The sequence below is a fragment of the Protopterus annectens genome, chromosome 16.part0 (assembly GCF_019279795.1).
Source record: "Protopterus annectens isolate FY-2018-M chromosome 16.part0, PAN1.0, whole genome shotgun sequence".
Lineage (NCBI taxonomy): Eukaryota > Metazoa > Chordata > Ceratodontiformes > Protopteridae > Protopterus > Protopterus annectens.
In genome coordinates this window covers 6,962,196-6,986,868 of record NC_056750.1, presented here as the reverse complement: position 1 = coordinate 6,986,868, position 24,673 = coordinate 6,962,196, and the positions used below count along the sequence as shown (strand labels likewise).

General features: G+C 42.7%; 1 protein-coding gene across 1 annotated transcript in view; it reads right to left on the bottom strand.

Annotated features, from left to right (window-relative positions):
- CCDC180 (coiled-coil domain containing 180) overlaps window positions 1-24,673 on the bottom strand; it is a 2,826,277-nt gene that overhangs the window by 864,518 nt on the left and 1,937,086 nt on the right. Inside the window, exon 26 of the mRNA XM_044058396.1 lies at window positions 22,384-22,454. Coding sequence (XP_043914331.1) covers window positions 22,384-22,454 — 71 coding nt within the window. The remainder of the gene's footprint in view (window positions 1-22,383; window positions 22,455-24,673) is intronic.

Below are 24,673 nucleotides of genomic sequence, written 5' to 3'. Positions count from 1 at the left end.
ATTGTAACTAATTATTTTATTTGTTTCTGACACTTTTTCACTTTTGGCTATCTGAAGAGGGATTTTAGATTAAGAAGACGGAGACTACAATTCTTCTGGCAGAAGAAGGTAGCCTGGACTATCCAAGTTGGAAATCACAAAGGAAGGTTTAAAAGTGAGATAACTTCATTGACCAGAAAGATTTTTATAACTTTTGCATATTTGTGGGATGCTTCTCATCATGCATTGCCTTGTATAGATGCAGGCATTTAGAAACTATTTTCCTTATAAATACTACCACTCTAACTTTAACCAGTAACAAAGAAGAGCCAGTTTGCATGCTGAGGAGCAGTGCAGCACAAAATTTAATCTTACCTAGCCTGGTTGTAGTCTCGACCCTCACAGTGCCCAAGCTAGCCTACTATAAATCGCTATTGCACCTTCCCTTGTAGTTCACTTAAAATTACCCAACACCACGGATATGCACTTTCCCACTTTCTTTGCCATCAGTGTGATATATATGGGTATCCTAAGACAATGCAAAAATTGTCTCATGTTCACTGACAACCAACTATTCCTTAGAGAAATGGATGCATTATGTAAAATGTGTAATTACACAATGTTACTCTAGGCAAGACTCTCACACATAAGCACACAAAATAACAACTAGGTTGTCAATAATGCAATCACTACACTCATCATGCATAGTACAGCCCCAGCATATAAATCTACATATGCTGAGGTGCTTAAAAGTAACCTTCCCAAACCCCAAAGACCACCCAGACATTCGACCTACAAAGAGTATCCTGTGCAACCACAAAAGCACTCTACCAAAACAAGACCCAACACAACATATAAAGCCACACCCCATGGCATTGCTGTTAACCAATCAGGGACAAATTTCAACAGAATCAGGGACAAATCCACAAATAATCAGGGACAGTCAGAGACACTTTTAAAATATATGTATTATTAACCTGAGACGACAGAATAAAAAAATGTGAATTTATATATAGTTTCTAAAATAAAAGAAGTATATAACTTTCAATTATTGTCATTATTTACTAAGGGCAACTCACCACTTTTTCTCCAAATGTCACCAGTTTTAGGTGGGGTAGAGCTAACATTTGAGTCAAAATCAGGGACAGTTGAGAGTTATGCCCCTTGCAGCCTCAACCGCAATGCCTATAAGGCAAGCCACCATATTACCCAATATTTTAGTCATAGAAGACTCAATTGTGAGACATACAGATGTCCCACTTACCAGGGTAAGAAAGGGAAAAAATCATTTTCAATTGTCTATCAGGGTCAGGCTCCACCACATCACCCACTCACTCAGGTCAGTGAACCACAAGTATCAATATGAGTCAGTTGAACTCCATGTGGGCATTAATAACCTAAGACGTACTTCCCTGGACTATATGAACAGAGACATTATGGAGCTCTCAGACTGTCACAGGCTGGTATGAGCCTAGCATTGAGCAGCATTTTACTTTCACCATGGATGACGCCATAATAAGAACAGAAGATGACAGACTTTAATAATTGGCTTAATTTCTGGTGGCAATCCAAGGAGGTGCAATATTTGTCAGCATGGGAGGATATGACCAACAGACCATGTTACTTTGCCAAGGATAGTCTGCACCTGCTCCCTCTAGGCTTTCAAATATTGACTAAAAATTGTTCTCCCCATAAGGATGTTTTAGGCAACAGCAAACCGATAACCCTTCTGACACAGCAAAACCAACCCAGGGAATCTAAAGGTGGTGTTGCTCAATGTCAGGAACCTAAACAAGAAGCTCCACTCCTTCCAAGCTCTCCTGGAGAATGCAGACATCTGTGCAGTTACTGAGATATGGATTAAAGCTATAGAGAGCACCCTGGCAGTACAGGGTTACAATGCCTTCCACACATTTAGGTCAGATAACGCATAGGCAGTAACTAAAGTTAGAGGTGGCTCAATCTACATCAGCAACAAACTCACCTCAAGGCTTGTCAAACCAGACAACACAGATATGTTTCTCCATGTCCAAACTTCTGTAGGTAAGATCCCATATCATATCTTTGCAAGCTATAGGTCATTCTCTATGACCCATGAAACCCATTGCGTGTACTTAAGACTTACTTGAGGCACTTACCATTCAACCCAATACCATATTCATGGATGGATTTAACTAAGCTACTGTAAACTAGGATTCTTACACAACCCCAAACATACAGGCCCAGAAATTCCTAGACTTTGTAAACACAAATCTTTGGATCGGGGAAGAAACATACTGCACCTAAAGCTCACAAATATGGGAAAATGTTATACCCCCCCCCCCCAAGTGCAGTGTCCTCTCTACGCTCACAGTGCCCAAGCTAGCAAACTCTAAACCACTATTGCACCACTTACCTAGAGTGACACTGTGTAATTACTTCATCCATTTCTCTAAGGATTAGTTGGTTGTCAGACCATAAAGCTGTCTCTTCTTTTTTAAATAAGAAACATCTTTATTACATTATCTCATATAGCATAGGCAATCATATATTTATATACACGTAAATAAACCATATTGATATATTTTTAGTTGCAAACATAATATATCACTTATAATCTATCCAGTCATTGACAGTCAAATATACATAACTCATTTAAATCCCACCTGCTTTTAAAATTCATTCCTCCTCCAAAACATCATTGTGCACGTGTTGTTCCCACAATTCCTATTTTTTCTATGTAATTTGCTCCTACCCTTTTCTAAAGATCCCATTATGGTTGTTTTATCTCTGTTATTATATTCATTACTTCTAGTACAGTTAGTTTAGACTTTGATTTCCATTTTCTAGCAGCTACCATAATTAGACTTAGCAAGGCATTACTATGTCTAGGTAATTCTGATTCTGTATCACAGCTGAAAAAATAATTTCCTTAGTTACACAAATTTGCTCACCCAGTATTTCTGTTCAAGTAATCTGCAGGGAATTTTTTAAATCTGCCAAGTCATTATCCAAAAAAATATGTTCCCAATTACCTCTTTCTTCCTCATCACACCTCCAACATTTACAATCTAGCTGAGGAAAAAGCTATCTCCCTCTTCTTGATAAAAATCAGCTTCCTGACCCCGGCTAACCCTGTTACATTTAGGAAGTATTCTAAGACTAACTTCCTATTACTAAGTGATAACCTGACAAAATTCAAGTCCCCCATAATCCTCAGAATACAACTGCCTATCTGGAATTGTTCAAGGAAAGCCTGTGCAATCATATTAATAAATGCATAGCATAAGTCCAAAACAAACTACCTGAGTGAAATCCACACACAAGCAGGTTATACAACAAAAGAAAAACAATCATGGACAAGATATGAAGTACTAATCCCATTAGGATAGAAATTCTCTCATTAATCTAAATAAACAACTAAGAGGGTAAGCCTCCCAGGCCAAGGACAACCAGAATACTTACTTTCTTTAGCTATATTCAAACCTCAAAGGCAGCACACAACAGCGTGCTGGACTGATTGTAAATGCAGCTACGTACACAGAGTCAGAAGATATAGTAAATCTGCTGGCCAACAAATTCAGCTCCAGTTTTACCACCTCTCCCCCTTCCACCCCCCAGGAAATGGCATCAGACATAACCCCTGTAACTATCACTAGGGAGCAAGTCCTAGATGTGCTCTCTAAGGCGAAGAACACCACATTGGTGGGCCTCAACCATATCTCAGGATGCCTCTTAAATAGCCTGAAAATGACCTATTAGGACTAAAGGAGTCACTATTTAACCATAGCTGCCAGACAGGATTTTCTCCACATGAATGGAGAACTCCAATGTTCATCACACTGTAGAAGAGTGGGCCATCAACAGAACCTGGGAACTACAGACCCATAAGTCTAGCTAGTCTCACATTCAAAGCCATGGAAAGAATTATCATGAAAATTAGCAATGCTGACACAGGAAATCTCCAAACACTGGATCCAACCCAGTTTGGTTTCATTAAGGGCAGCTCATGCCTACTCAACCTAGTGGACTTCTCTGAGAAGGTCACCAAGACAATGGCCAAGGGCAAAATAGTGCAAACTGACTACCTTGGCCTGGCTAAGGCATTTGACACAATACCACATTTGGGCATTGTAAATAATTCAGTGAATTAGGCATAAATACATTTGTTAACACTGGATGGCCAGTTGGCTATCATGTAGGACCCAGACAGGTAGGACAGGGAGGACCACCTCCAGAAAGATGCCAGTTACTAGCTGAGTCCCTCAGGAGTATGTGCTTAGTCCATTCCTTTTTTGGTATCTACTTCTCAGAAGTCAAGACCAATGTCAAGGGTCTCTGGCTGACCAAGTTTATTGATGACTGCATAGTGGGAGCACTCACATAATCTCTCAAGACACTAACATCCCACAGGAAGAACTAACACACAGAAACAACTGGTGCCAACATCACTGCTTAAAATTCAGTGCCAAGAAATCCATACTAGTACCCTTTGGGAAGACAACCACTCCTGGAAATTACCTCACTGATAACACATACCTAAGAATAGACCCAGAAGTCAGAGATTTGGGGGCATGTATAGATAGAAACCTGTCAGTCAACAAACAAGTGTCTAAGGTAGTAAGAAAATCATTCCATGTTGCTCAGGTTATAAGTAAAGGCATAGCATCTTGGTGGAAGGAAGTCACTGTCCCACTGCACTCAGCCCTCATCAGACACATCATTGAGTATAAGGCTCCATTTGGTATATACTCGACCAAGTAGTCACATGCCCACATAGGTTCATCACAAAAAGAATACAGTGCATTAATAACATGTCATATGCAAATTGCCTCAAAACCCTATCCCTATAATTAGTATCATACATACAGCTAGAGGCAATGTATGCCTGGCATACAAACCTTCCTTGGATTCAGCTCTTATGAACCTTTTGAATATCCAAAACACAAATAGCATCAGAATGACTTGATCTGGGGACTTAGACCATAATTGTGACATAAGCAGGACATGTTAGAGGGCCAAGCATGTGTCTCAGAGTATTTCCCTTCTGTGTAACATGCTCCCATCCATGTGAAGCCAAGATCCTCCCTAGCCCTATCCAAACATAACCAGACCAGTGGATGAGTAATTGCAAACTCACCCCTGGACTAGCCTCTCTGTCTCTAACTGATAGAGACAGCCTGGAAATCATGCCCTAGCTTACATATACTCCTTGAAATAAACATAGGGCACAGAATCTTGTGGGATATATTCAGGATACATGACTAGGCAGATAAAGATCCCAGTGGTCATTAGCCTAGTATATACCTATGAAGCTAAGTGAGGGTCTGTACTGGTCCTGCTCAGCTTGTCTGCCACTATGTTTTGCTCTGACAGAATGTAAGATGCTTGGAGGGTTAATGAATGCTGAAGAGTTACCTCCCAAGCCATCATACCACCCTGGACAGACAGTATGACATTGTACTCTCTTGCTTGTTTATGTACCACATCACATCACATCACCTGAATAGGTCCAGGGGACCATAGATGATGAGATTTTAAGGTGTGAGTCACAGCCCACATATCTCTTTGACATTCATGTTTTTTGGTCTGTCTGAGGAGTTCCATATGTCCTGAACCTTTATCCCCATAGAAACTGCCCCCCAACTGAAATCTGAAGTATCTGTAGTTGTAGATTGACTCGGATGTAAAGAAGAAAAATGGAAACCTAGATTTGTTTGCATCTGTAGTCATCATCAGTACAGCTCCATTTTTTACAAAGCCCAAAAATGGACTTAATATGGCTTGCAACTTAAATTGGACATGCTGGAGGGACAGATTTATCTCCAAATGACTGTGGCGTGTTTGGAACATGCTACCAATTCATGTGAAACAGAGCACCTCTATGACACTGTTCAAGAGGAACCTGGAAAAGTGGATGGGGTACCATAAATTTATACTGGGGATAGTGCCCACAACCCCTGGGCATGGGCTGTCATCACTAAATACAATTTTGGGTACTGACTAGCATTTCTATGGTATTACATTGGGATGAAACATCTAGGCTTAAAATGACCTCCAGATCAATAGCCTAGTAATCTCCTATGATCTTATGATGTAATGGCAGCAGTTTTTTGACTTGCAGTACTTAAGCCCTGAGTAAGAACTTCTGTCTGGTTCAGAGGGTGGAGAGGTGATTGTATTCAGTGCCAGCTATATCCCGCATGAACCACCTTTAATGCCTAAGAGTCTGACACAATCTGTTCTCAAAGGGAAATGTGCACAGCCAGTTTCTAGGACACATTCTGAGAGACAGGGCTAGGAGAAGGGGAAAAGTGGGAAAGAATGCTGGTATAGTCATTCTGAAGTACCAGAATAGAAAAGATCATCGTTTCTTGTTGTTCCCCTCCTGCAACTTCTTTCTGGTTCCCTGTTTAGCTTGAGAAGGCAGAGGTTGTTTTATTTTTTTCTGATTACATACCCAGGCATATCTCCTCAGTACTTCAGCAGTAGCAGTGGCCCTAGACACAGTATTTGCACAATCAATGACACTCCTTAAAACTTGCTGTGATACTTGAGAAGTACTAGAAACAATGTTGTTCAGATAGATATAACATTCAGGGGGAAATGTATTAGACAATACTCTCAAACTGTATCACAGAAAGAGAACAAATGTTCACATGAATCTGATAGTTAAGAATTCTATATGCAAAAGCTGAAGAAAATATTCCCTTATCAAATATATCCAATATCTTTCCTTCTTTGTCCATAGGGTAAAGATTTAAGGATACCACAAATCTTTTACTAGCTAGAAAATATATGGACATTGCCACAAGATTAAACGTGGTGTAGTAAAGCAGATGTGTGTTAGTTTGAGAAACTTTGTAAAACCTGGCTGCCTTTTTGGGAACTGTAAAATGAAAATCATGACTGTTACAGGAAGCATTAGGTACATTCTCCAAGACTTGCACTCCTGGAAGCATGAGAGTAGAAAAAGACAAATGTACTTGCCACATATAAGCTCTCCTTAGTTTAGGGGAAACAGCCATATGCTCACATCTCATCCATCCAATTGTCAGGGAAAAGGAAAATTCCTCAAAGGCAGAAAAAACACACTGAACAACTGGAGAAACAGTCACCATCCACTTTTACTGTGTTCCTAGTACTTCGGCATCAAGCCTTCCAAGGAAAAATCATGCACAAGAATGGTGTGCTTTATATACATTTCACTACATTCATTATTCAATTCAGTTATACAGTAATTGATCAATTAATCAGTAAGTCAAGAAAGTTAAAATCTAAAGTGCATCCTGAGCAGTGAAGTGCTTCAGAAACATTTAAAGTGCATCAAAACATATAAAGTGCAACCCCTTACATTCCTATTGCATTTAACATTGTGATTTAAGAAATTCATACAAAAGCACTTATGCATCTCTAGATTAACAAATGCTAAAACATTTTGCCCTACAATGGTAAATCAATTAATCAGAGTCAAGAAAATTTAAATCTAAAGTGCATCCTGAGCAATAAAATGTTTCAGAAACATTTAAAGTGCATCAAAAATCTTTTAAAATGCAAGCTCATACAAAAGCATTTATACATCTCTAGATTAACAAATACTAAAACATTTTGCCCTACAATAAGTTGATCAATTAATCAGTAAGTCAAGAAAATGTAAATCTAAAGTGCATCCTAATCAATTGAAGTGCTTCAGAAACATTTAAAGTGCATCAAAAAACTTTTAAAGTGCAACCCCTTACATTCCCATTGCATTTAACTTATAGTTTAAGAAGTTCATGCCAATGCACCTATACATCTTTAGATTAACAAATACTTAAATATTTTACCCTATACATATAAATCATTCATCCTATATATCTATGCATTTATAAAATAATGCATACTGAAACATTTCATCCTATACATGTAAATCTAACTCCATATCAAACCAATGGGGCCACAAAGTTCCAAAATTAATAATATATCTACTTTCCATCCTTAACAAAATGCACCCGTATTCCATGCCTTGCACTGCATAAGGTTTGTTTAAAACAGAAAAAAATAAACTGCTAGTGTTACCATTGTGAACAGTGTGGAAATGTTGGGCCACAGGACTATTAAGCCTAACATGCCTCACATCCCCCAAATGCCCCATAATTCTTTTCACCATTCTTCTGGTTTGGCCTATATACCACTTTGCAGGTAGACAATCACATCCAATCACATAAACAACCCCACTGGTACTGAAACTGTAAGATCCCAGGGTGATGAACTTCTTTCCATTAATCAAAGTACCTGAAATGTTCTTGACTTTGTCACACACCTTGTACCTTCCACATCTAAAGGTGCCTACTGTGTTAGAACCAGTTTCCATCCTACTTACCCTACTATTCAATAATTCCTTCAGGTTATGAAATCTACTATGAGACGAAAACAACCCTGCCCTTGAAGTTGTTGCCCTCTTCCTCATCCTGCTGTATAATAGGCCAAAATCTGTGCACTAACGTCTTCAATGTAGCTGAAAAAGGGGAAAATTTATTAACAAAAAATATATCATCTTTGCCCACTTTATGATAATCTCCACTCCCATGATGTGTTGCATGACTCCATACTCTCCGACCAGCAATTTGCTTTCTCACTTTAAAGGTAGAGGATGGGCCTGGGTTAGGGGAAGGATCAGGGGTAGGGGATGGGCCTGGGTTAGGGGAAGGATGGGCGTGGGTTAGAGGAATGACCGTGGATAGTGGATGAGCCTAGGCTAGGGGAAGGACCAGAGGTAGGGGATGGGCCTGGATTAGGGGAAGGACCAGGTGTAGGGATGGACCTGGAAAAGGAGAAGAAACAGGGGTACAGGATGGTCCTGAAATAGGAGATGGACCAGGGGTAGGGGATGAGCCTGGATTAGGGGAAGGACCAGGGGTAGGGGATGGGCCTGGGTTAGGGGAAGGACCGGGGGTAGGGGATGACCCTGGATTAGGAGAAGGACCAGGGGTAGGGGATGGGCCTGGATTAGGAGAAGGACTAGGGGTACAGGATGGGCCTGGAATAGGAGAAGGACCAGGGGTAGTGGAAGGGCCTAGGTTAGGGGAAGAACCAGAGTTAGGGGAAAACCAGGGTTAGGGGCAGGACCAGGTGTAGGGGATGGGTCTGGGTTAGGGGAAAGACCAGTTGTAGGGGGATAGGCTTGGATTAGGGGCAGGACCAGGGGTAGGGGATAGGCTTGGGTTAGGAGAAGGACTAGGGTAAGGGATGGGCCTAGGTTAGGGGAAGGACCAGGGGTAGGGGATGATCCTGGATTAAGAGAAGGACCAGGGGTAGGGGATGGGCTTGGGGAAGGACCAGGTGTAAGGGAAGGGCCTAGGTTAGGGGAAGGATCAGGGTAGGAAGATAGGCTTGGGTTATGGGAAGGACCAGGGGTAGGGGATAGGCTTGGGTTAGCAGAATGACTAGGGTAAGGGATGGGCCTAGTTTGGTGGAAGGACCAGGGGTAGGGGATGATTCTGGATTAAGAGACGGATCAGTGGTAAAGGATGGGCCTGGGTTAGGGGAAGGACAAGGGGTACGGGATGGGCCTGGATTAGGGGAAGGAGCAGGGGTAGGAAAAGGTTTTAGGTTGGGGGAGGACCAGGGGTAGGGGATGACCCTGGATTAGGAGAAGGACCAGGGGTAGGGGATGGGCCTGGATTAGGGTAATGACCAGGGGTAAGGGATGGGTCTAGATTAGGGGAAAGACCAGGGGTAGAGGATGGGCCTAGATTAGGGGAAAGACCAGGGGTAGAGGATGGGCCTGGGTTAGGGGAAGGACCAGGGGTACGGGATGGGCATGGATTAGGGGAAGGAGCAGGGGTAGGAGAAGGGTCTAGGTTGGGGGGAGGACCAGGGTAGGAGATGGGCCTAGGTTAGGAGAAGGACAAGGGGTACTGCATGGTCCTGGGTTATGGGAAGGGCCAGGGGTAGGGGATAGGCCTGCATTTGAGGAAGACCAAGGGTAGGGGATGCATCTGGGTTAGGTGAAGGATCAGAGGCAGGAGATGGGGCTGGGTTACGGGTAGGACCAGGGTAGGGTATGGGTCTGGGTTAGGGGAAAGACCAGGGGTAGGGGATTGGCCTAGGTTAGGGGAAGGACCAGGTATAGGGGATGGGCATGGAATAGGAGAAGGGCCAGGTGTAAGGGAGGGGCTTGGATTAGGGGAAGGACCAGGGGTAGGCGATGTGCCTAGGTTAGGGGAAAGAAAAGGGTTAGGGGATGGGCCTGGGTTAGGAGAAGGACTAGGGTAGGGGATGGGCCTCGGTTAGGAGAACAACCAGAGGTAAGGGAAGGGCCTGGGTTAGGGAAAGAACCAGAGTTAGGGGAAGAACCAGGGTTAGGGGAAGGATCAGGCATAGGGATGGGCCTTAAATAGGAGAAGGACCAGGGGAGGGGTAAAGGATGGGCCTGGGTTAGGGGAAGGACCAGGGGTAGGGGATGGGCCTCAATATGGGGAAGGAACAGTGGTAGGGTATGGGCCTGAGTTAGGGGAAGGACCAGGTGTAGGTGGCAGGCCTAGCTTAGAGGAAGGACCAGAGGTATGGGATGGTTCTAGGTTAGGGGAAAGACGAGGGGTAGGGGATGGGCCTGGATTAGGGAAAGGACCAGGGTTAGAGGAAGGATCAGGTGTAGGGAATGGGCCTGAAATAGGAGAAGGACCAGGTGTAGGGGATGGGCCTGGATTAAGGGAGGACCAGGGGTACGGGGTGTGTCTAGGTTAGGGAAAGGACCAGGGGTAGGAGATGGCCCTGGGGTTAGGGAAAGGACCAGGGATAGGGGATGGGGCTTGGTTAGGAAAAGGACCAGAGGTATGGGATGGGCCTGGATTAGGGGAGGGATCAGGGTTAGGGGATGGGCCTTGGTTAGGGGTAGGACCAAGGGTAGGGGATGGACCTTGGTTAAGGGTAGAACCAGGGGCAGGGGATGGGCCTGAGTTAGGGAAGAACCTGGGATGGGGGATGGTCCTTGGTTGGGGAAGGACCAGGGTAGGGTATGGGTCTGGGTTAGGGAAAGGACCAGGGGTAGGGGATTGGCCTGGGTTAGGGGAAGGACCAGGTATAGGGGATGGGCATGGAATAGGAGAAGGGCCAGGTGTAAGGGAGGGGTTTGGATTAGGGGAAGGACCAGGGGTAGGTGATGTGCCTAGGTTAGGGGAAAGAAAAGGGTTAGGGGATGGGCCTGGGTTAGGAGAAGGACTAGGGTAGGGGATGGGCCTCGGTTAGGAGAATGACCAGGGGTAGGGGAAGGGCCTGGGTTAGGGAAAGAACCAAAGTTAGAGGAAGAACCAGGGTTAGGGGAAGGACCAGGTGTAGGGGATGGGCCTTGAATAGGAGAAGGACCAGGGGTAGAGGATGGGCCTGGGTTAGGGAAAGGACCAGGGGTAGGGGATGGGCCTCGATTAGGGGAAGGAATAGCGGTAGGGTATGGGCCTGAGTTAGGGGAAGGACCAGGTGTAGGTGGCAGGCCTAGCTTAGAAGAAGGACCAGGGGTATGGGATGGGCCTAGGTTAGGGGAAAGACGAGGGGTAGGGGATGGGCCTGGATTAGGGAAAGGACCAGGGTTAGAGGAAGGATCAGGTGTAGGGAATGGGCCAGGAATAGGAGAAGGACCAGGGGTAGGGGATGGGCCTGGATTAAGGGAGGACCAGGGGTACGGAGTGTGTCTAGGTTAGGGAAAGGACCAGGGGTAAGAGATGGCCCTGGGGTTATGGAAAGGACCAGGCATAGGGGATGGGGCTGGGTTAGGAAAAGGACCAGAGGTATGGGATGGGCCTGGATTAGGGGAAGGATCAGGGTTAGGGGATGGGCCTTGGTTAGGGGTAGGACCAAGGGTACGGGATGGACCTTGGTTAAGGGTAGAACCAGGGGTAGGGGATGGGCCTGAGTTAGGGAAGAACCAGGGATGGGGGATGGTCCCTGGTTGGGGAAGGACAAGGGGAAGGGGATGGGTGTGGGTTAAGGTGAACATCACCAGAGAGGGAAATAAATGAAAAAATAGGTGGTGAGTAGTTTGCGTGTAAGAGGGGATCTATTCAAGTAATACTGAGACTTAATGAGTTTCAAATTATATTGTAAAAGCTTGATTTTAGGAGAAATGTGTGTGCTTGAAATGGACCTGGTGATATTTTAGAGAAACTTTTTGTGTTGTCAAGGATAGAGGTATTTGATGTTATAGAAGTAATATGGGTATTGATAGTGGATGCATGGTAGGATGCTTGTTGAAGAAGGAGAGGTAGAGAAAGGGACATAGTCAGTGTTGGTGACAGGTGATAATGGCTTATATTTTGTATAGTCAAAAACTTAGCAAATCAGTTATTTTTGAGAAAGTGCTAATATGGTAGGAGGTGAGTGTTAAAAATGTGAAAGAAAGAGATTGAGATTGTTATTATAATAGAGATATAATGTGAAGCAAGAGATGTAATGATATAGGACATGGTGGATAACCAAGGCAGGCCATCCCTCCATTCCTTTACACTACTGTGAGTCTGCCACTCTGTCTCCACATGCAATACTCCCAGTGTGGAAGACAACTTTGAGGACACCCAGAAACATAAAGATATGGATATACCTTGCTTGCTTACCACAATGACACACAGAAAAGGGGGGGGGCATCCTTCCTAGCGATGTCAATTTTACAAACTCTGTGTAGAAGTATAAGCACTTCTTCACTAATACACAGACAGCGTAAGTCAATTATCCTTAATGCCATCTTTTAAAAGGAATGGGGATGTCATCCCAAATCCTTTAGTCCATGAACCATTATCTCCCAGCAGTCTCGCATCTCGTCAGACCCACCTCCACACCACTGGACTCTTAGCCTCTAACACTAGACTTTGTCCTTCTGACTGCTGCACCTTCATTGGCACTGCACATTCCCTTGAGACTACCAATCCTTCTGTCGAAGCCTGGCTAACCAAAGACACTAATAATTAGTCTATTCCCCAGAAATCATTCCCCACTAATGAATGCATGGGACCCACAAATCACTCCATCCGGTATCACTTGATCCAAAATAGTTGAAAAACCTAACAACTCCTTGCAATAATACAAACTATAAAATCAACAGGTATGAATCCAAGTAAGATACTTCAACCCCACATGACAAAACAACTAAAAATAAGCTTGTCTATTCACTCCCAGACACAGTATTTGTGAAAGAAAATTAGGCAAGTCTGAGAATTCCCAACCATTTGTCACTATCCAGCATGGAGATGTATTTCAAACATCTAAACTCATGAGAGACCATGAATATATTCAGCTGTGCCAGCCATGACAAAAAGGACAGCCCCAATTTATTTTTACACATTTAGCTTTCTGCAGGATTTGTCAATATAATAAACAGAACACTTACTAAAACTCTGATTCTATACTCGCCAGTCCAGCTGGTCAATCTGGGAATCTTGAGGCAATGTTACAATTGCCTTATGTACACAGACAACCCACTCCTTCTTCCAACAAGCTCAAATATTTGTGAGAGATGCAACTATACAGCCAAACAGGAGGCTGAGCTCTCTCAATCCAGGACTGGCACAGTCAGTCAAGAGGAGAAGGAAACCACTTGCACCACACAACCAGTCTCACATAGGCCAAACGCACCAGCAAATAAGACACATAAACTCACAAAAACATACCCGGAGGCTCTAAATAAAAATCTGCCAAAGCAGCAGAGACCTCCAGAGCAGACACCCAAGCAACCGCTACCCCACAGCAACTTACACGGATCACATACTTCACGAAGTCAGTGTGCCACACAGTCGCAGCCCCTAAGGCTAAATAACACACCTAATATACTAGTAACTGGAGACTCTATTGTTAGGCACACTGATGTCCCACTCACCAGACTGAACAAGGAGAGGGTCACTGTAAGCTGCCTGTTGTGAGCCAGGATCGGCCACATAACACAAGCACTCTGGTTACTCCACAGCAGGTACAAATATGACTCTGTCATTGTCCATGTTGGTGTGAATGACCTGAGACGTACCTCCCTGGACTACATGAAAAGAGACATAGAGGAGCTCTCGGATCATGTAGCCCAGGCCGGTATGACCCTGACCCTAAGTAGCATATTGCCCTCACCAAGAATGATGCCACAGTTTACAGATAAAATGATCAATTTTAACAACTGGCTAAGCTATTGGTGTCATTCAAAGGGGATCCAGTGTCTGTCAGCCTGGGATGACATGCCAGACAAGCCACTTTGCTTCACCAGGGACGGCTTGCACTTGTCACCCTTAGGCTTTCGAATACTGGCTAAGGCTCTTGCCACCCCCATAGTGCCTTTTTTAGGCAAGGCTCAAAAGACTAACACACCTCCATAGACAATACCAGAAACAAAAAACTAAGGGTAATGATACTCAACTCCAGAAGTCTAAACTTCAAGATGCACACACTCGCGGCACTCCTCAGTATGGAGTAAATCGATATCTGTGCAGTAACAGAAACCTGGTTCAAGGTTCCAGAGAGAACCCCAGCACTACCAGGATTCAACTCATACCATTCCTTTCAGCCCCAGAACTTGGACAGGAATACTAAAGGCGGGGGAGTATCCATTTTCATCAAGGATACCCACACCTCCAGGTTAGTGGCACTGCATGAGGCAACAGAGACCATCCATATGCAACTAACAGTAGGTAAAACTGCTTTTCAGTTCATAGCCTGCTACAGATCACCCACCTTGTCTCAGGATCCTCACGCGGCATTCCTGAGAACATTGGAGAATATGAAGGTCTCACCAAACACTATGATATTGGGGGATTTCAACTACCCAAACATTGACTGGGAAAACTACTCAAGTCCCAACTCTTTTGCCCAATGGTTCCTGGGGTTTATAAACTCAAATGCCATGGAACAATTCGTCAACAATCCCACAAGAGGGGACAGCATATTGGACTTGGACATCACCAACATGGAGGTTCAATGTTCCACACCAGAGGTAAATCCCTCGTTGGTAAGATCAGACCATAAACTTATCACAATGGACATCCACATCCCGACCCCACCCCCAGCCAAGGAAACCACTGTGAAAAATTACTCAAAAGCAAACGTCACACTTCTCAAGACTGAGGTGGAAAGTTTCAAGGCCCCCGGGCTAATGGAAAATGCTACCCAAACCGCAGAATCCTTTACAAATGCACTCTATGAGCACCTACAGGAATGCATGGATTGTGCCATCCCAAGTAAAACCAAGACTCACTCCTCCAAGAACAGGAGACCAGTCTGGTGGACCCCAGCCATAAATAAGCTATACAACAGAAGGGGGAAACTATTACATGACAAGGCAAAATCCCAAAAAGGGAAGGCATCCTTGATCAATACTAGCAAGAAACTTTGATCCCTCATAAAATCATCAAAGGCCAGCTTCGAAAGAAAAATCGCCAAAGACTCTAAAGATAATCACAAGGCATTCTTTAGCTTCATCAAAAATCTGGGTGGCAGCTCTCAGATCTGCTCTGAGCTAGTGCAAAATGGCACAAAATACACTGAACCCACAGACATTGCCAACATGCTGGCAGACAGGTTCAGTGCAAACTTCACCCCCCCCCCAAAAGGGCCTGTGTCTATCCCAGAAGAATATAGTCCCCCAGACATCATAGACACACAGGTGAAAGCAGCCCTCTCCAAAGTAAAAAACACAGCATCAATGGGACCAGATGGTATCCCGGGCTGCATCTTACACGAGCTCCAAAACGAACTAAACCCTCACATGAATTCACTGTTCCAACTCAGCCTTACCACAGGCTATGTACCCAAAGAATGGCGTACAGCAACAGTGATCCCACTCCACAAAGGTGGCGCCACAATGTATCCAGGGAACTATCACCCTATAAGCCTGACTAGCCTGGTCTGCAAGGCTATGGAGTGCATCATCATGGATCTCATAAACAAAAACATTGGGAACCGAAACAGTTACCAAAGCCTTAGATGAGGGAAAGGTAGTCCACACAGCCTACCTAGACCTCGCAAAGGCCTTTGACACAATACCCCACTCTGGTATCATAAATAAGCTTACCAGCTTAAATATCAACCCACCCATATGTCACAAGATGGGTTGCAAACTGGCTCAGGGATAGAACTCACATGGTCAGAATCGCAGGTGCCATGTCTGACTCTAAACCAGTTACAAGTGGCGTCCCACAGGGATCAGCCCTGGGACCCCTCTTGTTCGGTATATACTTCTCTGAGGTACAAGCAAACACGGGAAGACTGTGGCTGACCAAGTTCGCAGATGATTGCAAACTGGGAGCCATAATCGACTCTCCGGCTGACACAAGCATCCAGTAGAAGGGCCTTATGGAGACTGATACCCGGTGTCAGAACCATGGCCTCAAGCTAAATGCAAAAAAATGCATAGTCATCCTCTTTGGGAAAAACAAAGTGCCCACAAACTAATATATAGGAGGTAATCCACTAATTATGGAAGAAGTAATCAGGGATCTGGGGACCCAAGTAGATAGTAACCTCTTCTTTGACAATCACATTGCCAAAGTGGTTAGAAAAACCTTCTATATAGCCCACCTAATCATGAAAGGATTCACATCTAGATCTAGAGATCCAGAGAGGTCATTGTGCCCCTCTACTCATCACTCATTGGGCCCATAATTGAGTACAATGCCCCATTTGGGATGTACCTTACCTGACACCTGCAACAGCTGGAGAGACCTCAAAAATACCTCACCAAGAGGATTGTGGGCCTCAAACAGATGCCCTATGCAGCTTGACTAAAGAAACTCCAGCTCTACTCAGTTGCTTACCGCCTACTCAGAGGTGATCTCTGCCTGACAAACAAGGCCATGTCTAACCCGGAATTGTTGGACATGCTCCACCTCAAGAAAAACAGATCCAATAGAGCTACACACTCCAGGGACTTAAACCTTAGCACAACAATAAACAGGACATGCTGGAGGGATAGATTCATATCCCAAAGGCTTCCCGCGCTCTGGAATAGAATCCCAGTCCATGTTAGGCAGAGCCCTCGCTGACCCTCTTCAAGAGAAATCTTGATGAATGGATGGGTAATCGTAAATTTGCTCCTGGGATCACTTCTATGGCCCTGCTGGACAGAGGCTCAGGAATCTAGTCTAAAAGGGAGGCGAAAGCCAACACATTCTGGCTAGGCTTATAAATGCCCTAGGGCAGATAGCCTAGTACCTACCTATGAACCTATAAAAAGACGTGTTTCTTTCCCATCTCTTTAACTGGCCAACTTTCCACTGAGCCAGTAAGGTAAAGAATCACTGTTTTATCCTCATTCATCCTCACTCTGACCATTCTGCAAATGAAATAAGATATAATTTTCATAAAGCATATATTTCACCTGGATCATTTATCCAAATCCAGCAGTCACGTAGTAAAATTGTTGATAAGGAATATAGGAAAAGAAAGAGAGAGACTTTGAGAGTTGTATTACTTTGAATACTCACTATAGGGTTTCTAAAGGTGGCACTTACAGTCTGCTCTTCTTTGTTTCCACCTGGATATGTCACTGTTCTTCCCTCACAAGTGCGATCTCCTCAAACTCTAACAGACCGACCAATATCTACCCTACCTCTCATCCACCGGTCATTTACCATCTAGATACTACCCCCACCTTCACACCATAGTTATAAACTATCAAGAGCTCACATACCTCTTATTTCTCCTCCTTAGTTTCTAGAATCTTCTGTTAGAGTTTAGTAATATCAGGTATTCAATTGAAATTAAAGGATCTCTTTACATTACGGTTATGTGTACATTGCACCATTACTTTCTATACTGCTTTCTGCTGCTCTGCACCAACTTCTTCCTTCCCTATACATGATCCTTTACATCAATATATTAAATCACTCTAATAGTTATTATCACGCTATACTCCTTTCTTTGCATTAAATCATATTATACCACCTTAACAACCTACTTTACAATTGTAAGTATGTCAGAATTAACTTTTTCTTCCAGTGTGTAAATGCAAATGAATACCTTCTATGCTTTATTCTAAATTTTTAACTTTTACAAAGCTTCTCAGTTTTGTTCAGCACTCAGTCCGTACTGTTTAAAATGTAATGTTCAATGCCACATGAGTGGACTAATTTGAGTGCAATTGTTTATAACCTGCTGTAGCTTTTCTCCCTGGTCCTCTGTTGAAAAAGGGGGGTCTTGAATGACCCAGCTAGACTTTCCTGGTAAAGGCATGAAATAAATAAATAAAATGTTTACAACTACAGTGACAGCCACTCATTCAAGTCTTTTCCAGTAAATTTTATAAGAGTATCTGAAAGTAGTATAGAGGCATTTATTTATTTATCTATTTCCATTTGATAGCTGAGATAGTTCAACTGAGCTATGCAGCTTCTTTTCACTGGAGTCCCAGTGAGAGAAAAACACCAACAACAACAAATTTGAATATGTACGGGAATAGAGAAAAGTGACATAAATGAAAACTCTAGTAATATATTTGAAAGGGAGAAAATAACAAGATTTCCATTTATCAGTGTTGTTGCAAAAATAAGAACCCACATGGAAAAGCTAAAGAAGTGATGATAAAGTACGTGCTCACAATTCTTATATGCTATAAAACAAAGCAACTATCTTACACAGCATATTGAAATTTGCAAGTAAGGCCAGATTTCAGTCAGAATAATCAATATATATTGACAAAGTGCAACAGCAACAAAATACTAAGTTTAAACTAAAATATACTGGCATTCAAAAACACTTAGAAAACAATGCAATTATCTGTTCTTTTCAGATTAATATAAAAGCTATAAAACACATAAATATAAACACTGTCCTGACTTTGGGCACAGAAAGACTATTTTTTTTCGGTACAAAAGTGAGGTTTCATTCTTTTTAAATACAGTGCATAAAAATTGCATAACATTTATAAGGTGTCAAAATGCTGTAGACAATGAGACCTATGCTGGACTGAATGGATAACAGTGAAGTAAGATCAATCATGCTTGGTAAGGGACTTATTCCATTCAGTTAGAGGCCAGTAAAGAGAGTCTGCCTTCTTGCAGGCTTAAGAAACAGAGTATAGCTGCTTCTAGGCTGCCATAATGGGATCCATGCTGACTGCATCCGGGTGAGGCTGACCTAAGACAACTCTTCATTCTTCCGGTATACATTTAAGCATTTCCAAGTGAATGAATGGGAGCTGGTGGCCAGTCCACGGAGGTCTTCATAAACTTCATGTCCAATACAAAGGAAGACACATCTAGGAGAAGGTATCTGGTGGGAATAATTCACTGTCCTTTCTAGTCTCAGAGACAGCTGCCTTCAGATTCTTCATGGAATTCATAGGAAGAGGTACTCCCTGGCCTTCCAAGCTCTTTCACAGACATTGTCATGTGAGGATAAGCATGCAATATACATAAGTTGGATTTTGGATGACAGGAATCCTACTGCCAGGACCATGCCTGTAAAGGGTAGTATAGAGGCAACAGAAAGATAATCATGGTTATCCAAAGGATTGTTTTTCAACGAATAAATGCACAAATGTGACTTGCTGAAAACTATTTTCATCTAACATGATTTCAAGCCTCTTGCACCCCACCCCCATGTGTGGGAGGTTCCCATACCACTCTCTCTCTCTCTCTCTCTATATATATATATATATATATATATATATATATAAATATATGTTTGTGTGTGTGTGTGCATGTGTGTGTATATATATATATAGATATTTAGAACATCGATAGCCCATAACATTGAAATTCAAAATATTGAGACCAACATCTTGAAAATTCAAAACACTGAAAACTCATAACACTGAATCCCATAACAGTGAAAAAACATAGGAAACCAACATTTAATATAAGCCAGAAAAACTGCATATAGAAACAAATAAAAAACAAAGCATATTACACTTCTCCAAATATAAGTAGGGGGACAAGCCCCCCTGCACCCCCTATGTGGGGCGCTGTGCCCCCCACACCGCCTGCTACTACTTAAATATATCAACTCTGAGATTGCACTACACAGAACAAAATGGAAAACCTACCATTCCATGTTTCATGACTGCCTGTTTAAATTGTAAAAAAACTATCCTCAACCTTCTCTTAGAAACACTACTTCACTGTTAAAACATTACACATTACTATATATCTCTTTGATACTTACTGGGATTTCATAGGTAACCTCAGGCATGTTCCGTTCTTACTTGTTATACTACAACATAACACATATTAGTGAAGTGCAGTGCGATCGCGGAGTTGATATATTTAAGTAGCAGGGGGTGTGGGGGGTACACCCCCCACATGGGAGCTGCAGGGGGGTTTGCCCCTAACCTATATTTGAATAAGTGTAATATGGCTTGTTTTTTGTTTCTATATAGTACATGTTGTTTTCCTGTGTTTTATCAGTGATATGGGATTCAATGTTTTGAGTTTTCACTACTTTGAATTTTTAAGATCTTGGTCTCAATATTTTGAATTTCAGTGCTATGGGCTTTTGATGTTCTAAAGTGAATATATATATATATATATGCATGTATGTATGTATATACACCAACAACTCCACACAGACAACAATGAAGAAAGTGCAACACCTCCTGTTCACTGCAAGTGGCTTTCAGTGATTCATTCCTCATGCTGCCTTCTGTTGAAGAATACCACTTTGACTAACATTCACATTCCTACAGAAAGTCTGCATCATATTTGGTTCTGACATCAGGCTACAGTCTTTAAGGGTGGGGTCTTGCTCCTGTACTTCAAGTTTGCACCACAGTAAAAGCATAAGCCTGATGCACAGACCTTAAACCATGAGCACTAATGTAAGATGAACCAGCTGACCACCCCCATCCTAGCTGGCAAACCCTGCTGAACCTGAGGAAGGAAGACCCTGGAGAGGGAGTCCTTGATCCTGAATTCCCCCAAATACATGTACAGCAAATTTTAGGGACCACCCTGAAAACAGGTCTCATCTATGGTCAAACATCTTGGTTCTGGGCAGTGTCTATATTCTAAAATACACCTCTACCAAGGGCTCCAGGAGTGCATGCTTTTAAGGAGGCTCTATCATCTTTCAATGCAGGTACGTGCAGGCTCAAGCTCTCACCAGTTTAGGATAAACTCAGCGTCTGTAGAGGTTCAAAGGCCATTTGAACAAAAGACATGAACAGGAGTGTTACGCTGTAGTCTACCCTCAGAATGTCTATTATTGTGACACTGCTTAATCTGGGACTTCAGACTGCATGTAGGAACCTTCTGCTGATTACCATGTGATGAATAATTATGATCCTCATGATAGCAAGGCAGGCCAAGAATTTCTCCCTTCCACGTTGGCTGGTGGCATGGTTGAACTGCAAGCACCTGTGATAGAGCTTCACCAAGGCAGTAAAGATAGTGCAGGTATAGGCCCTTACTAGCAATTTGACAGTTACAGGAATGCTTGGTAAATTAATTTCTAGGCAACAAATACAAGACCCTTTCACAATGTACATCAGGACTGAGATCAGAACTGCGGCAGCAGATGAAAGGAACTGGTAGGCCCAGGAACTAGAAGCATTTATGCTGTCAGAGTATGATATTAAGGAATGAACAACACATGCCTTTGAGTACAGAATTTTCTGAGAAATAAGTGCTGTACCTGGTGGAATGGATGAACTTGGTCATTGACCCATTAAGGAGCGTATCAGATGTTATATCAAATGATCAAATGTTAACTTGACACATGGTCATTTTCTGAACAATTAAACATAGCAAACTATACTTTGAAAAACGTCAGCTTGACAACTCACCGTACTCCAAGTAATATGAAATATGAAAGGTAGTATCATTACACAGCATCAAACTGCATTGATTATTCTGACCCAAGAACTTCATCAGAACAATTAACTTACAAATCTCAATCCCTTTTAAAAGTTAGTTCATACGTCATGTAATTAACAACTGATAGCGAACCATCCTATTAGCTCAAATTCTAAAGAGACAAAAACTCATATTACATAGTGATGAGACCCTAAAACATAACATATAATGGTAAAACATATACATAAACATAACCAAACGATATGTAAAAATTGTTAACATTTTGCTATATTGATAATACTCACAAGAAGAACAATTGAAATAGCCTCTGGAATGGACCACATATTTTTCTAACAAAAAAGAATCTTTGGTAAAAAGTTGTGGACACTGGTTACAAATGTCAGCACTTATTGGTACTCCTCTTTTTAATACTGTTGTAATTTATGGCCAAGGGGATAAAAGCACCAAACATTTTCATTGTGCAGAATTTATTAAAGTGTTTGGTCCTGTACTGCATCTCCGGGAGCATTTACTCTTATTTATAGTACTCATATTAGCACAGTACACCATCTCCTTTATATTTTACTTTCTGACCTGCTTACATACCAAAGAAGTGTGTGATTTTACACTGCTCTATACTCATTTTGCAGAAGAGAGATTATCTTATTACAGGATCATAATACATGCGTACCTTTCCCAGCAGTCTGTACATTTTTAACTGCTTCGGCATGTGAATCTGGAAGAGCTTTTGACTTCTGAGTTCTGAAAAATAGTGAAAAAAACGATATTTTATTAAGTATAAAACATTTCCTGAAGTATCAGAGAATGCTTCTGTTTGGCAGATATGCCCAAATACTCTGTGAAGCTTCACTGTATTTAAATACTCAACTTATTCTAATATATATTAGGCTGTTATCCTATACAGCTACTTCTTTTCATACCAACTCCACCACATTAACACATGAAAACACTGTTAAAGAAAAAAGACTTTGCCCCATCAAGACCTGCTAAGTATTGTACCTAACTCCATGCAGCTGGGCCTCTTCTTCTATACATCTCCCACCCAAAGCATCCCAAGCAGCTTTAGTCCTCCATATACATCAGTACTTTATCACCTCCAGCCTGGCATTTCTGTGCCAAACAGCATGCCCAGTGAACTAATATATCCTTACATCAGTTTAAAAATCTCCTTCATTACACCTCACTCCGATTTAAATCCCTGTCTTACACACAACATCCTTCACCTGCAATTTAGTGACATGTGGACTCCATCTTATATCCTACCTTTTCACTTCTGTCTTACAGCGTGCAAATTCCCTGCAGTCTGAGCCTTTTCTCTTATTCCATGCCTCCTACTTCTCATATGTTACCATTTTCACTGCCATTTAGTGTATGTTATGAATCAGCTTTCTGAAAATTTTCACGACAAGGTCTGTAGAGATAAGAATAACATTCTAGGTACAATGGCTTCAGTGGCAAGATGTTAATCTACATCTCTATAATCTGAACTCCCAGCAATGAATGCCATCATTCTGTTGAGTTTTCACTTTACTTACTGATCTTTTTTCTCCTCCATCTACTCTAGACCCCTTCCTTCTAGCAGATATGTTGTTTGATTCCCCCATCAGAAATCAGAACATTGCAATTTTCTGAATAAAATTATAGCTACCATTTCACTACCACTAAACTATCTGCTATGCAATGTGTGCTATGTCACAATGGGAGCTTTATCTCATGTCCCTGAACAGTGCTTCATAGGTTCATAGGTTCGTACTAGGCTATCTGCCCTAAGGCATTTATAAACCTAGCCAGAGTGTATGTGGCTTACACCACCCCTTAGGATGAGAATACTACACCCTTTTAGGGTTTAGTTTACTATGCCTCTGTCTAGTAGTGACACAGAGATGACCCCCGGGGTAAACCTATGATCTCCCATCCACTCGTCGAGATTTCTCTTGAATAGAGTCAGTGAGGGGCTCTGCCTAACATGGACTGGGATTCTGTTCCAGAGTGTAGGGAGCCTCTGGGTTATGAATCTGTCCCTCCAGCACGTCCTATTTATTTCTGTGTTGAGGTTTAAGTCACTTGTTCTCGTGGCTCTGATGGATTTGGATTTTCTGAGGTGGAGCATGTCCATTAATTCAGGATTGGACATGGCCTTGTACGTCAGGCACAGATCACCTCTGAGTAGGCGGTATGCGACTGAATAGAGCTGGAGTTTTTCAGTCGGGCAGCATATGACATATGTTTAAGACCCTTTATCCTCTTGGTAAGGAACTTTTGGGGTCTTTCCAACTGCTGCAGGTGTCGGGTGAGATACATCCCAAATGGGGCAATGTACTCAATCATTGGCCTGATAAGAGAAGAGTACAGGGGCACAATGACCTCTCTTGATCTAGATGTGAAACCCTTCATGATAAGGTGGGCAATATAGAAGGTCTTCCTAACCACTTTGGCAATGTGAGTGTCAAATGAGAGGTTACTGTCAACCTGGGTCCCTAGGTCCCTGATTATCTCTTCCGTACTTAATGGATTACCGCCTATGTGGTAATTTGTCGGTACTTTGTTTTTCCCAAAGGGTATGACTATACATTTTTTGGCGTTCAGCTTAAGGCCATGGCTCTGGCACCAATTATCCGTTTCTATGAGGCCTCTCTGAAGGATGATTGTGTCCGCTGGAGTATCAATTATGGCGCCCAGTTTGCAGTCATCTGCGAACTTTGTCTGCCACAATCCTCCTATGTTTGCCTGTACCTCGGAAAAATAAATGCCGAACAAGAGGGGTCCCAGGACTGAGCCCTGTGGGACACCGCTTGTGACTGGCTTAAAGTCTGACATAGCTCCAGCAACTCTGACCCTGTGGGTTCTGTCCTTGAGCCAGTTTGCAACCCATCTTGTGACATATGGGTTTACATTTAAGCTGGTGAGTTTGTCTATGATGCCCGAGTGGGGTATTGTGTCAAAGGCTTTTGCAAGGTCAA